We start from the raw sequence: 16426 nt of genomic DNA on the forward strand, positions 1-16426 counted from the left end.
GTGCATGCATGTGTGCGGATGCATGTGTGTGCACGTGTATGTTTATATCTGGTCGCACTTAACCACCAATCTCACCTCCGGAAAAACAACAGTTTTTAAAAACACCACGACGAATGGGTTCTGACATGCAGTCATTCATTTTTTTCAAAACGTCATTAAACTATTTTGCCTTACTTTGGGAAATATGGTCGGGACCCCTCCACCTTGTAAATGATTTTAAAGAAACACTTTCTTTTCAGTCCTTGAAATTCATGTAAGTAGTCAGGGCATGGGAAAGCACAGATGAACGTAGCTTCGAAGAAGAAGGATAACTTCTTGAATATTCAGATACGATTCCAGTAATAAAAGCTCCTCATGTTTACATTTTCCCAGAAAACAGAAGACCACAGACGTAACTACAGTCTCGCACAGGTCTGCTGAGCCGGGGGACCGAGCCCCACTTTGCCTGCAAACTTAGGTCAACGTGACTTCGGTCCAGACGTGGCTGAGAACCGTGCTGATCGGCTCTGGAGGCAGAAGAGTCTTGTGACCGTGGCCCACCCTGCAGAAGCTCTCACCTCTGAGACCCTGGCCAGGCCATCTCAGGACCCCAAGTGCTCCCCTGCCTTTGTCCTTGGTCAACAAGTGTTTGCGTGAGAAGTCCTGAGTCGATATAACTGAAATGCTTAGGGATGTGCCCGGCACTAAATATTAGCTGCTGTTAAAATCTGATTCGTGTTTTTTACTATTGTAAATCAAAATGAGAAAAAACATATAGGTGTGGTTGCTCCTATTTTGTTTACTGTTACGATTCATTTTATTCCCGGAAGTCCACACCCAGCTCTGTCAATAACGTGAAATCCGCCTTCCCCTTCCCCACCCTGCCCGTCCCTGGGCCTGGCACGGCCCAAACCTCCAGGGACCCAGAATACCTAGGCATACTAAGTAGTAGCTGTTTCCACAAGATGGCACAATTGAAAAACTCATAGTTGTTCTTTGTTACCCTGTTCTTAGTGAAACATTTGAGATTTTAAAGTGTAGCAGGGCAAAGAGAATTTAGACGCCTGATTTTATGTTCTCTTGACAATTATACCAGATATGGCCACAATTTCTTTCTTTTTTTTTTTTCCTGTTGAGAAGCTCTCTCCTCCTGCTCATGTCCACATTTGCTCTGCTGGCTCCAGATCCTACCTCACGTTTCATACACTGTGGCTAAATCCTGGCCCGAGATATTTCTTAAAAGCCTTTTTCCTGCAATCGGGGTCCCCATCTGCCCCCTTCTGTACCTCTGTGTTTGAGAGCTGGAACCAGGGCTGCTTTCCGTAGGTGAAGATCTCCCAAAGGATCACCCCAAAGCTCCACACGTCACTCTCCGTGGTGAACTTCCGGTACATGATGCTTTCCGGGGGCATCCAGCGGATGGGAAGCATGGTGTGTCCTCCCACCTAAAAGGGGCCAAGACAGAGGCACACAGAGAGTGACCAGACGGCCGGAGCCAGTCCCATCTGCCTACATCCTCATATGTAGGTACACCCTTGATGCATCTTACTCTAAGACAGACACGACGTGGTGCAATTTTGTCAGAGGGCCAGTGGAGGCGCTGACCCAGGAGACCTACGATACTGCAGGCAGCTAGCATGGCGATCAGAGAAGACAACATCAAAGAAAAGGTGAGCTCCTTGGTACTGAGAGATCGGAGGATAATTTCAGGAGGAGAGAAGGTTTCAGGGTGGTCAAGGTGCAATATGGTCCCTGTGCATCTAATCTGTAGGACTATTGGACTTCAGCTTCTATGTGACAGTCCTGAATTTCTCACCGCAACTTAGAACGCGGTGTTTCAAGTGAAGGGGACCGGGAGGTTCTAAAAGTATGGAAGACCACATGCTAACAAGGAATCGGGGGGGCCGAGAGAGGACACACGACAGTTCTTAGTGACATCTCGAAGGCCGGTAAAGACAGAGCCTTTTCAAACAGCCTAAGGAGGACATGAGCCATTGGTGGGGACTACGCATCTGACAGCCAAGGGCAAGCGGCCGGGACCGACACCAGGGCACCCTTTCCTGAACAAAACGCTAAGGAAACCCACCCTGCCCAGCAGGTGAGCGGTGTTAGCCTAAGAGGAAGACGATTCACGACATGCTTCAGAACTCGGGAACTAAGTGCATCGTTAGTCATCAGAGTCTTAGAAATTCGAACTTTTGGCTAATACGTAGAATCTGTTTTTAAAAAACTGATTACTGTTGGTAAAAAAGAGCTCTACAGATGCCTGATGAACAATTAACCAGAAGTTCTCATTGCTATGGTGGGTCAGTTGGAGGAATGATAATAATTAATAATAATAATAATTAATAATAATAATAATAATAATAATGGACATTTAAGAAAGAATGACTTCTGGGAGATGGGCAAACTTCTTTGTAAAAAGGGAAATCATGTTTGCCTTGTCTACTTGAAATATGTTAGAAGGTAAATGATAATACGGTTGGCAGAAGTTGTTTTTGACCTGGGATTTTATAATCAAGATAGCTCTGTTTCAAGTGTAAAGACAAATGAAGATGTTTCTTTCAGACAAAGACCACTCACAGTCTTTCGGAAGATGGAGAAGCAAAAATTAATTGAGGATGTACTCCAGAAAGTCAAAAAAAACAAAGAGAGAATTTGAATGTACAATGACATGGGATAAATAAGCCACACAATTGCAATTTAAATCTTAATAATGGTTGCTAATTTGGTAATAAAATGTAGTACAATTACTAATAAAGGCTTCCTGTAAAATAGAGACATAAAGTAAATAATAATACTAATAATGCTAATAGTATCACCACTACTATTAACAATACTTATTTGGAATGAAATTTCCCAATTTCAGCCATAAGTACATAGGAAATTAGGTAGAAAAATAATTAAAAGCCTGATAAAGACTTTGTCTTTAGAAGGGAGAGAAAAGCTTACAGATAGTCATCAGTTATTGCTTACAATGGTTTAAATTTAAATGAGCTTGCTAAAAATTTTAAGTAGCTTTTAGAAGAATAGAAATAGTACAATTAGCTTCCAAATCAGTTTTAGGAAAATAGAACCAAATATCTCTAACTTACACTAAAATGACTACAAAAAAGAGTGGGCTAATAGTGAATAGAAAGCACAAAATGAAGACGTTTAAATAATATCATTATAGACAATAAGTGCAAATACTACCTCTTAAGAAAAAAAAATGTATGTTAAAAATCAAGATGCATGTTCTTTAGAAAAGACATATCTAAAAGAAAATGTCAAAAAGGACTAAAAATGAAAGAATGAAAAAAATACAACGAACAATAAAAGGAAAATTGAATATATGTAGAATACAGAATATTCAATTATGGCATAATATAATATATATTAAATACATAATATATTGAAAGCAAATACATATATGAAAAGAATGCCAAGAACTAAATGGCAACGAAGTGATTTCTATCATATTTGAAGATGGCAAAATTCACCATTATGATAATTATAAACTTTTATGTTCCAATTAAGGTAGCTACAAAAAAAGTATAAAGAGCAAAACAGGTAACAAATAAAAGGGAACTGACAAAGCTACAATTATAATGGAAAAATAAAACACTTCTTTCACAAATTAACACATTAAGATACAACATAAATGAAGGTAAATTTTTAAAATACAAATAATAAGTTTTCATTGTTAGATACCAGTGTCATGTGTGTTTTTCAGCCTCCCTATATTTAGATAATTATTTTCAATTATCTAAAACGCATTTATAAAAACCAATCACTAGTATACCTCAAAAGAAATCTGAAATTCCAAGAGGAAAAGCAAACTACATAGAATAAAAATTAATGTTAACTGTACCAAATAAAATAAAATAGAAATGAACAAAAGAAGAATAATTTTTAAAAGGTTCTCTTTGGACAATAAAAAAACTATTTGGTAAAAAAATAATAAAAATGAAATTGAAAATTCTTTATTATAATAATAATAATAATAATTAAAGTCCTGTTCATTGAGACCTATGAAATATAGCTAAAAAATCTGGGGGGAAATTTATAACATTTAGGCACTTACTTTTAAAATAGGTAAAATAGAATTAAATTAAATAAGGAATCAATAAGAAGAGGTAGTAAAGACCTACAAGATATATTTATGGAAATCAAGAGAAAATAAATAAGGACATAATGAGGAATCGATATAAAACCAAGCAAAGAAAACAAACAACCAAATGGGGAAGGAAAAAAGCAAACGATATCTACACAATCAATTGCCAGTTTTTTAAAAAAATAATAAAAACCTTTGGCAAGATTAATAAGGGACATAGAGGAGACAATGTAAAATGTTAAGAATAGTGCATTTTGTTAATAATGTTGATAAATGGTATTATTAAATGTTATTTAATATTGTTTAAAATGTTACTAATATTGCAAATACATACATTTTGAAATATAGTTGTCATGATTCATTTATTAGAAAATATTAATAAAAGAGTTAAGAAAAATAGAAAACTTGAATACAAAAACAATTGCAATGGGCAAATTCTACTAAAGTTTTCTATCCTATTTATGCTTTACCAAAACAAAAAGTAATGAACTTCCTCAAGCCACTCTATGTGACTTGAATACCCCTGATGACAAAATCGAAGAGCCTATAACCTTTAATATGTGAATACAGATATAGATATTTTATCTATCTACGTGTAAAAAACTCATCAATATAGTCTCAAAATCTGAATAAAATATTATCAAATCAGTAATATATTATAATAGTTCTATATTATAACTCGATAAGTTTCATAATGCAAGCGTGCCTTTAAAAAATCTGTTTAACTTACTGAATAGATAAAAGAAGCAAACCTATCCTTTCAAAACATGCCCCAAATTTCCAATACCTTCTCCTGATTAAAAGCCCTAATCCATTAGTGACAGAAGGTAAGTGTTATTATTTAACACACTAAAGATCATATTTACTGATGAAACATTAGAAGCATAGATGGTATCTTCTATCACTGATTTTATGTAACGCTGTCCAGGTAGGATCCTAGCGAAGGCAATAAAGCAAAAATCAAACGAGATAGAAATATTCAAAAGGAGGGGTAAAACCTGCCATTGTCTGCATATGACATGACTGACTATTCAAGACAATTAACTAAAAAGCAATTAGAATCGTTATATGGTTTAGTAAGCCGCCCAGATATAAAATGAACATATAAAAGTCAAACTATTCTCATACACCAGTAGCAACGACTTCAAAATTCAGTGGAAAAAAAAGATTGTTTGTACATCAGCAACTAAATATATTTAAAATTACTAGGCATAAACTTTAGCAGAAAATGCAGAAGGTCTATTTAAAGAAAAATGTTTAAAAACAAAAAAAGAAGATCTGAATCATTGCCAAGATGTGTCTTTTCCTTGGATAAGAAGACTCAGTATCATAAATCTCATGAATGTCTCGTTCCTCACTCAAATTAAACTAAAAATTCTGCACAATCCAAATAAAAATCCCAGAGGAATGATGTATGAAAATTGACACAATGATACCAAAATTCATCTAGAGGAATAAATACTTGATAAAAACTAAGATATACTTGAAATAAAAAAAAAACAAGGGAAATTTGCTTTATTGGACAACAAAATATATTATAAAACTATAGCAACGGACACACTGTATTACTGGCATAGGAATGGACAAATTTCATTGATCGATGGAACCAGATAGAGTCTCAAAGCGGACTCACGTATAAATATTGGAATTTAATGAATGAAATGACGGGTTAGTAAACAAAGCATTGGGACAATGAACTATTCATTTAAAAAGTACACTTAGATACCTACCTCACACCATATACAAAAATCATTTCCAGATGGATTAAAGAGCTAAACATAAAAAAACAAAACAATAATAATATTAGAAGAAAACTCAGAAAAGTATCTGTATAACCTCAGGAGAGGAAGACCTTCCTAAACAAGATACACGTTCAAGAAGCCATAAAGGACAGGACTTAAGGATACAACGTGTAAAAGTAAATACTTTTGCATGGCAAAATACAAAATAAACATAGTTAAAAGACAAGTGACAGAGAAAATATTGGCAATATATGTAACGGACAGAGAATTAAAACCCATCTATTATAAAGCGCTCCTTTAAATTAGTTTTAAAAGGCAACCCATCAGAAAAATGAGTGAAGGTTAAGGGCAGACGCCCCACAAGAAAGCTGCAAATGGCCACAAACATATGAGGACATGCCAGTCAAAATGACAAAGAGACCCATTTTTCAATGTCATGTGGGAACATCTGGAAAGAGGAAGGAGTTATTCTCGAATGCCACGGCTGAGATTAAGGCGCCCTTCTCTGAGGGCGGTTTGGCAGAATCTGTCCACACTGAAGATGTGAATGCCTTTCAACCCTGCAATGGCACTTCTAGGAGTCTTAGAAAAATTCTTGTTCGTGCCAGCAAAAACACTTGGTTGAAGGTGTTTATCCCATTGTTTTTAAGGGATTTAATGTGTTCGTCACTAAATATATATATGCCGCAGTTGAGAGGAAGATGGTAGAGTTATATGTAGAGACAGGGAAATATGTCTAGGATATATAGTACATGAAAACGCAAGACATTCGAAATATCCATCAGCAGCGCCCACCAACATGGGTGGAGTGTACACGACATTCCTCCGGAAGTGGGCTAAGATACTTCGGGAAGCCAGCGATGTAACAAAAAGACAAAAAGATTGGAACCCAGAAGCCCTGGGTTCTGATGTGACTTTTGACAAGGCCCTGATGTCTTCATTTGATTTCCTCACCTTCAACATTGAAGTGACGGCCCAGCTTAACATGAGATGGAGCATGTAAAAAAAAAATCCACTGAGCGTCATTAACGCAAAAGTATCCTCATAAAGTGCAATGACTGTGCACTGTGTGTGTCCTTACACGCTTCTGTGCAGCATAATGAACCTGAGTATCTAGATTTTTCATATTTCTGATAAAGTTCCACCTAGACTACACCGATTTTCCTTCACCCCCACTGGAGAGATCCGGTCTGGGAAAGGAAGTGGTCAAATCCTTTTCTGGTCATAAATATTGCTTATCTAGCCAGATAAGCAATGGGCTGAAATAATAACCTTAATAAGAACGATACTAATTAATGCACACAGAGTACCAGCTGCTGGATGTTAATCCTCTCGCGTCCTATGCGACAGAACTCACTATTATCCCATTTCACAGATGAAGACAGGGTAATCTGTCAAGCTACTGCCTGAGAAATACCAGCTAGCAAGCCAGGCTTTCAATGAGATACATTACAGGTCTGAAGGCTGAGCTCTGAAACAGGAAACATAAGAATAAGGCAAAGATTCTAAGAAATCTAGAAATGAAAACAAGCCGTTGGAGATCTCTGGATTATACTACCTTCCGGTACCTGTTATTGTGGATTCAAGTGTTAACAGCCTGATGAGTCTTTATAAAGTTCCCTCTCACCTAATGATATCAGTAGCCACCCCCGGTCATGGCCCAGATTTCATTAGGGGCTGTAAAAGGTTGACATTCTAATCCTAGCATTCCCGCTGCATATATTAACCGGAAATCTTCTATAAACTAAAACTTTCCTTCATTAACTATTTGGTTAGCTCGATAACGGTTAATACAAGAGATGCTTGATTCTCCCCTTTTATTGACCATTTCTCAGGATAATAAATTCTTTCCCTCGCATCCTCCAAAGGGGACCAATGAGAGCTTTGTTTTGGTTTTGAGAAGCATTACCAACTTGTGTGTGTGTGTGATTTTAATTTTATATCTGCGTTGTTTTCTTATGCTAAAAATCTTCATTCCTAAATTAGTTACATTACTTACTGCTTTATCTTCGCATGTTATACATATGCACATATATATTTTTTAAATACCTCAGAATAACAGCTCCAATATCATTACTAACAATATGATTACTGAGAGCTGTCTACGATCTTTGTACTTTTTTTTTTTTTAATCCTTAGGCTATACCTACTAGGAACGCACACAAAACATCGCTGTTTTAGTCACTTGACGCAATTGCTCTCTGTGCAGTGAAGTCACCAACTTAATGTAGAGCTGGGTTTATTAGTTTCCTTTTGCTTTTTATTTTTAAGAATTGCTTGACTTTCCTTTCTCATTTGATTTACCATTGTTTCACAATAATCTGAAAACTGTTACGTGGCTTCTAAGCCCCCAAAACACAAAACGAGGTACATGAAAACTAAGTCTAATTCTATCCTGTTCACTTTCCTATTTTCCTCCTCCCGCTATGGATAATCTTTTTTTTTTTTTTTTTTTTTTTGTTCTTGGTTTATTCTTCTATCGTTTTTAACATAAGCAAATCTGGATTTTATTCATTCTTCTCACTTTCTTAAGATAAAAGGTACATGTCATACCTGTCTCATATGAATTTCTTTCTAAAACCAAACCGAGACCACCCTGTGGGCCAGGAATCCCCTTTCTTCATTGTGTATGCATGTGCGTGCGCACACACACACACACACACACGCACACACACGCACACCCGCCATCTCCAAAGGAAAGACAAATCTCTCACTCGTTCTAAATCTCAAGAAAGAAAACCTACAGAAGGCAAACAAATGATCTCCATGAAATATTGGTACAGATGTTGAAAATAACTGTCTTTAGTGACTGGGAAATAAATCCTCTAGCAAGTCGGGTAGTTTCCAACCCTTTCTAAACAGTGGAAGGGGGCAGGGCTAAAAGAATTATCATCTGTTTGTTTACTGTGAATAATGCTTCTCGGTTTTTATATTTATAAAAATGAAAAACAGGAATAGAATTGATCCTGAACCTCCCTTACTTTGGTAATGTATAATGTTTATTAATAAATACATAAAGTATTGATATACATAAGAGGTGTATTTCTAAAAATATTCTAGTTATCTTTCATATTCATCAAAAGTTGTCATGTATATGCAGTATTTTGATCCGCTGCCTATTTCTGTGTATTACTAATAACTGCAATGATAACTCAATCCAAAAACTCTTAACGTCTAGCAACTTATGGTCATTGGACATTAAAAATTTAATCTAAATCTTCATACATATTTTTGTCATACCGAATGATGATAAAGTGGCTAATAAACGGCTTTCATGCATAAAAACATAATACATAAGGACAAAATTCGATAGGGTAACTGGAAAGAAAATATAAATTCAAGAAAAAAGAACCATGTAAAAATGTCTAAGCACTTGTTCGTGTGTTTAGTAGATGATATATCAAATTGCTTGGTATTTAAAGTTCATTAGATACATTAAAGGAGTGATGTGTTTTTTAATGCCAATATTTACAATATTCTGAAAATGGCATCGTTGGCAACTATTTAAAATCATGTTGAAAATTGTAGATGGCAGCTGAGAACATGGAAGAGGCATATGTGGTTTTTCACAACTCTGTTAGGGGCATAAAAGTTTGAAGAGCACAGATGTGGAGACTTCTGGTGGTGATGTGGATCCATGGTGTCAAGTCTGGGGTCCTGGGCCTCTGGAGAAACTCCATCATCCCCCAAGGCTCAACCACAGCCACCCTCAGTGCCAGCAGTATGAGGGGAGAGGATGCGAAAAGTGGGGGTTGGGGCGGGGGCAAAAACAGCAGCCTCGCCTCCGGCCGGGGTGCCTGCCTAAAAGACCCCAACCCCATTTCTTGCATTCAAGTCTTCAGCCCTCGCCCACCACCCTGCCCTGCGTAAGTGGAACAGAAGGCGTTGACAGCTGCGTGGCTACTGGCTCTCAGGTGTCAGCTCCCACTGGGGCACCTGCCGCCTTCCCACCCACCCTCAGCCATCCCTTCTCTTCTGAGTCGGCCCTTCCTGGACAAGGAAGAGTCTCGCTCGTTTCTGTGGAGCAACACTGGCTTTCTCATAGTCAGAGGGAACCCATGGCTCTGGGTTAAAGACAAACGCATTTGAGCTCGGGCCTCTATGACCAAGTACACAGAGGAGGCGGCGGCGGGTGAGTTCTGAGCCACACACAGAAGCGCCTTCTCTCCCAGAAGTTCAAAAATGCCCATCCTCACGTAATTCTCAGAAAGTATAAAGCAGACAGAGTGACCCACATATTCCAGATAAAGGAACCAAGACCCAGCAAAGGTGAGTGAATACAGATTCTACAGATCACACTATTTCTGGAACCAAGGGAGGGGTGCAAGCTTGCCCTGCAACACTCATCCGCACGGGCTGAGTCAGAATCTCGAAGCAGATGAGAAGGCAGTGGCTTCTGAAAAGCCGTATAAACTCTGCAACATACACGAAGGGCAAAATGGCTTCATCAGAAGATTATCGTAAAGACTGTCATCCACGGTGCAGGCCCTCATTTTTTATTTCTCCAATTCTCACTTCCCTGGTTGCATGTCTCAGCACACGGAAGAGACATCCTATGCCTTAAGAAAAGAAAGACAGGCTTAGCGTCTGCTGGCCTCATCCTCTGGAAAGGCTCCTGGTTTCCCACGTGCCCCAGCCGGGGCGGGCAGTCACCTGGAACAGTCCCGGCAGCCACCTCTCTTGTTCCTGTGGGCCCGAGGATGCCACACGCGCGGGCCGCACACTGGCATTAGCTGCGTTTAGTGCAGACGCACATGCCCATGCATCCAGGGAGAGAGGGTTCACACAAACACGCGTGCCTGTGACTGTACACGCACGTGGATACGGTCACACGCAAACGCAGGCCTGTCCGTCAGGCCCTCATCGCATGAAGTTGGTGACATCTTCGTTGGACATCTCCTGGAATAAATGGCCTAAATGTAGGAGAAAAGGCCCAACGTCCTCTTCCAAAGTGTCCTGTCTCCAAGACAGTAAAAATAAATAGCTTCACTGCGAACCGGTGGGTTAGCTTAGCTGACAGCTTCCAAACTTGCCAGAATGACATAGCCCTTCTTCCTGGAATTAACCCTCCTCACCGCCCACCCCTCCAATGGCTGGGCCTTCTTCATGGCTCTGTCTACACATGTATGGGAGGCCACCGGAGCCTTAGAAGTGGCAGTCGGCCTCCGGGAACTGTCCCCAAGCCTTCCTCCTCCCCTTGCTCACTCTCCCTCACTCTCCCCACGTGGCTATTCAGAGTCGGGAATGCTGGATTTTCAAGCGGCTCTTCACCTCTGCCCAGCCCCATCTGCTCGTTCACTAGGCACGTCGCTTTGATATGAGACTATGTTCCCTGCGGATGCCCTGTGGTGTTCCTGGTGTACCTTTGGGAGACCAAGCCCACCTGTAACTGCGTCCACTCCGTCTCCCCAAATCCAAGTTCATCAGAATCTTGGCTGTGAAAGGAGAGATTCGACATGAAAGCTGTGCTCATGAACGCCCCGGGCTAGGAAGGGCCTTGGACATCACCGAGCCCGCCTCCGGACATGGAAACCTTGGCTGGAAGACAGGCGGCCGACTGCCCGAGCTCACGAGGACTCTAAACAACACGGAACTGACCTCTCCTAGGCTCGTGTTCTGGTTTTAATGTAAAAGTCTCCCTGGAGAATAGCACACCCCCCAGGAAGATATTACGATCGGAAAGACACAGATCGAGTTTCACAAAGTTTAAACTTCGGTTCCCTCATTTCCTTCTCTCCATCCTGATGCTCACAGACTTCGGGTCGCCTGCTGGAGCTCCGTGTTCCCCCCAGCGCGTGGGCGGGCGCCTGAGGGAGGCCTTAGTGCGACTATTTGTTTGACTTGGATCTACAGACATGTCTGCAATCGCAAACGCCGAGTCCGTCTGTGGCTTTACCCCGGTTATGGAAACTCTGTGGATGAACCCTCTCTGCAAGGGTCTGAGTTTTCTGCAGTGACATCGGACTTCTGACTTCATGCGGCAGAACTGTGTGCCTTCCCTTTGCCTCTCGGCCTTTTCCCAGCCACGCGGGACAAACTACTACCCAGCTTCCTGTAGTGGCAGCTGGAGCTCTCAGCCCCAGGTCGAGGAGGCGCTGGGAATTCTTTGGAGGGGAGGTGCCAAGGCAACTCACAAAGACATCATTATGGCATTGCTCCTTCTGAGCGGGCCTTGGCGACAGCTTATGGGAAAGCCTGCCGTTTGGTGCCATCTCAGCAGAACGGCTGTCCCGGGCTGAGCCTCCAGCCCCAGCGTCAGGAAAACCCTTGGTGTCTTCTGAAAAAAACAAGGGGCTTAAAAGAGCCCACGGCTCAGCGGCGTGAGCCTGGAGGACAGACGGGCACTCGGTGGGTCTCCCCACTCTCTCACCTAGAGCTGCATCCGCCCGGAGCAAGTTCTCAGAAGGAAGTGACACGCCTTCCGTAACTTCCCCTCGTCCCCACTTTCCGAATCCTGCCTAAGTGCTGGCACTCGTTCTGAGGTAGCCCCGAGCAATGTCTTTTTTATAGAGCAGACATCGCAGGCCCAAAGATGTGGTTTGACAAATAACTTGGCCCTTGCTTTCTTTTCCGAATGCCTAGACTTGGAGCCTCCTGGCTACACTCAAATCTGCTGGTGGAAATAAACTTTAGGGCTGATGCAGAAAGAGCTCAGCTCCATTCACTGAACAGGGCTGGAGAGCTCAGCTCAGACCGGCGGGTCACACGGGACCTGGAGTGACCCATTTAGACTCCAAGTACTTGCTAAACACGAAGAAACATGGGTACAAGAAGGCAGGAGAATAAAGTGCCCCTGTGATCCATCTAGATTTTCATTTACCCTGTACAGCTCAGGCGCTAACAGGTTTCAGTTTACATTAAGATTTATTTAGTAAAAAATAAAGATATTCCCTTTTAACCAGACTGACTTTGCTAAATATTGAGATGCTAAAAAAAAAAAAAAATCTGAAAACTATAACAGATACTGGGAAGGGGTGTATAAGATGAGGGAACAGAAGATCCAGAGGAACAAAGTGGGGAATTATAACTCAGCCAATGCCAGTTACGGGCTAGGTAACCTTAGGGAATTTATTTAACCTCTGGAAGACTCAGCTTCCTGTGTGTAAAATTCATCTACGCAGAACCCATTCGGAGATTAAATGAGGCGTGAAGTGAAAGAGGCCTCGCAGGTTTTCGATACACACGCACGTATATAGGACTTCGACTCTAAATCTTTCTTGGAAAGTGCTAATTTCTCAATGATAATGTTCATGTTTATTGTAGAGCACGGTCCCAATTTTTCTAGGGGCCTTGGACATCCTGCTCAGTGACTCTTGCGAGAAAGAAGTGCCATTCCCCGTTTGCAGACGAGGAGACCAGCTCGGGAGTGGAGTGTCGGCGAGTCTGCAGTAGGCAGAGGCCAAGCCAAGAGTCGATCCACTGCCGTACTTCAAGTTTTTCTCACTGTTGGTTTTGTGGGTTCAAGACAATTTTTCCTACAAGCAGTGAGAGCAGCTTCAAGGGGCTTCCGGGATCCTTGGAATATTTCACTGCTTCTAAAAGTAGGATTTAGATGCTCAGGACGAGCAGCTGGCGTGAGTCTCAGAGAAGACCATGCCGGGCTGGTCGGACCATGGTGGTCTCCTCTGACTGGGCTCAGTGAGTGCCCAGCCTGTGAGCACAGCCCCATGGCCAGGGGAAGGAGGAAGGAGGGAAGGAAGGAAGGAGGGAAGGAGGGGAAGGAGGGAAGGAGGAAGGGAAGGAAGGAAGGTTGAGGAAGGAGGAAGGAGGGAAGGAAGGAAGGAAGGAAGGAAGGAAGGAAGGAAGGGACAGAAGGAAGGAAGGAAGAAGAAGGAAGCAAGCAAGCAAGCAACATGATTTGAATTTTAAAAAGCAAAGAATGAGAGATCCTTTTCTTCCTATTGAGAGAGTAACCCACCCGCCTGACGATGATACAGCATCAGATTCGTTCATCGCGATCCTAGTTCGACTACATCCTCTACTGGGCCTGGGCTTTCCATCCACCTGCCATGGTGGGGAGACATCAGATGTCCTCATAGCTGCTGGAATACTCTCCCTCTCAAGCCAATGAGGCCCCGTTATCTAAGGAAGCTCAGGCGGGGTACCCACCCCTTACGCTTCGGGTGAGAGGCTAGACTAGGTGGCCTTCTCAACTGAAAATGGTGGGTTTTTTTTTTTTTTTTCCTAATTCCAAGATTCACCATCCTGGGATATCTGACCTGTCTGTCGTTTGTAAGCTCCGTTGTGCACGCCCGATCCTGGGAGAAACTTCTTGCAGAGGCAGCTGCCCTCGAAGCGGACGGCTTGCAACAGCCTCTGTTGGCGGCTCTGGGTCCTCATGTGTCTCACACAGAACTTGCGAGGACTAATCACGGAACGTTGATAAAGCACAGCCAGCTGCGCGGGACGCTACCCTTGACAGTGCTAATGTGGACCGTTCTTCTCTGCAGTGGCAGGGGCTTCTGCACGTGTCAGACACCTGTCACGATTAGAGACTGCTTCTCAGCTCTAAGAGGGGCCTTGCCAGCTGTTGTCCCCTCCCACCCCTCCCTGTGAGAACTCTGGGAGGGCACTGCGGTTCACACACTGGTCTCTCACGTCTCTGGGCCAGGGGATGGGGGTGGGCGAGACAACCCTGGGCCGGTGAAGAAGTAAACGGAGGCCAGGGCCAGCGCCCCAGCAAAGTCGGTGGCCAGCACACTCTACGGGCGCTGCTGAAGGGGTCTCATTAGAAACACCGAAGGGTGCGAAAATGAGCCCCAAGAATGGGAACAGAGGGCGGCCCACCCTTCAGCAGACCTCGTATCAGACGTCATGATACAGACTCGGACACAGAGCCACCACTTAAGCTCTCTTAACCTCTCCAAGCCCCGGTTTCCTCATCTGTTTAATGTCGACAGATGTTTCCCTTCTAAAATGGCCGTGAGGATTAAACAGGATAACCCGCGGCAAGCATTTGGCACGGCGCCTGGCACGCGGCGAGCCTCAACACACGTCAGCAGGGAGCAGGTGCAATAATTCCTGTGGCGGTGCTATAGCACTGTTCTCTTATAAATCATCGCACGGAGCAGTCTCTTGGTCCGGGATTCAGATCCTGCGAGGTGGGTTTTGAATTTCCACGTGTGTATTCGGTGGTAGTTGGTGGCAGTAAAGATTTAGGCTGGATGAGGAAGTAACTTTCAGGTTTCCTTGCCTATGGCTCTTTCAGTGGCGGACTGCCCTGAAAGAGAAGTCTTTTTTGGTTTTGGGGGCTGGGACAATAAGAAAGCCAGACCTTTGCCCCTTTCTCGCTCCCTCCTTCCACTTGCCCTGGGCCCTGAACAAAGCACCCACAATCCTCCAGTTGTGAGGCCTGGTCAGGTTGAACAGATCAGCTAGAAAAGGCACGGCTGTGGCTGGAGGTAAAATCTGCTACTTCTAAACCGCTCCAAATTAATCTTTCTAGTTGGAGGGAGACACGGGCCTTTTGTTTTATTAACTGCCAGTTGAAAATGCCGGAAGTAGCTGGAGAAGCAGCGCAAAGTGGTGGACAGGGGAGACTTTGCATATTTTAATTACTTCGGTAGACAATACATACCACAGAGGAAACCTGCCTTCGATGGCTCTGTCCCCAGGCAAAGGGAAGCAGGAAGAGCATCACGGGACATGACCTATGAAATATGCAGCTCCTGCTTAGCCCAGAAGCGGCCTTGTCTAGCTTCTCTGAGCTGGAGGTGAAGTTCAAATCCGTTTGCTGACTAGCGGCAGGACCAGCTTCAACTAGGGCAAGGAGGAGGTAAACGGTGTGGATATTTTTCTACACCCAAAGCTTTTCTTGGGAACTGAATGCCCCTCTTCACCCAATGGGAAGCAGGATTCTTCTGAATCGTGAAACAAGACCCTTTACCTCTAAAGGAAGGTAGGACCCTTGGCGTCTGAGAGAAGCGAGCTCACAGATCACTTGCTAGCCCTGGCAGGACGACAAACGTGAAGCAGCGGATATAGCCTTCCATCTTCATTTAAAGTGGGGCGTGGGGGGAGAGTCGACTTAGAAAAACCAACAGGGTGAAGTTCTCGGGGAAGCCTGCGGCTGTGGGCGACGGTAGTCCAAGAACTCTGCGAACCGTAAAGTGATCGTGACCAAGGGCAGCGCATGCCTCGACTCTTCTTATGCGTCCCAGGTTCCTAGTCAGCCCCTCCTCTGAGAAATCCCAGGAGAGGGTAGCGATGCGCCCGGCTACACAGCCCTTACGGAGACCAGACGCGGCTCCGGCCTGCGGGGAGGGAGGCAGGATCTACGGGAAGCGGTGGCATCGAGGGGAAGGAGCATGAACTGAGACTTGGGGCATCTGAGTTCTTGCCCAGTTCTACCAGCGTGTCACCCTCCGAGCTTCCGCTAGGTCTCGACATTCACGTCTGTCATCATGACAGGGCTGCACCAGAGGGCTGCCGAGATGCCTCTCCCCTCGGACGCTGCATGAGATCGTCCAAAGCACAATTTTCTTATCTGAACCAATAAACCGAGAGCACTGAGCAAAGGTTCATCTCACGGTTCCTTCCAGCATCGGCAGCTTTGGCGGGCTGACTGTCCAGAGGTGCGTGTGTGCGTGTGTGCGTGTGTGCGTGCGTG

General features: G+C 43.3%; 1 protein-coding gene across 1 annotated transcript in view; it reads right to left on the minus strand.

Moving 5' to 3' along the window:
• The window catches only part of NTRK3 (neurotrophic receptor tyrosine kinase 3), a 427675-nt gene that overhangs the window by 1815 nt on the left and 409434 nt on the right, over positions 1-16426 (minus strand). Inside the window, exons 20-21 of the mRNA XM_039858221.1 lie at positions 5806-5847; positions 1266-1424 (exon numbers count right to left, since the gene is read on the minus strand). Of these exons, the coding sequence (XP_039714155.1) occupies positions 1266-1424; positions 5806-5847 (201 nt within the window). The remainder of the gene's footprint in view (positions 1-1265; positions 1425-5805; positions 5848-16426) is intronic.

Source organism: Pteropus medius, unplaced genomic scaffold (assembly GCF_902729225.1).
Source record: "Pteropus medius unplaced genomic scaffold, Ma_sr-lr_union100, whole genome shotgun sequence".
In the NCBI taxonomy this organism is placed as follows: Eukaryota; Metazoa; Chordata; class Mammalia; order Chiroptera; family Pteropodidae; genus Pteropus; species Pteropus medius.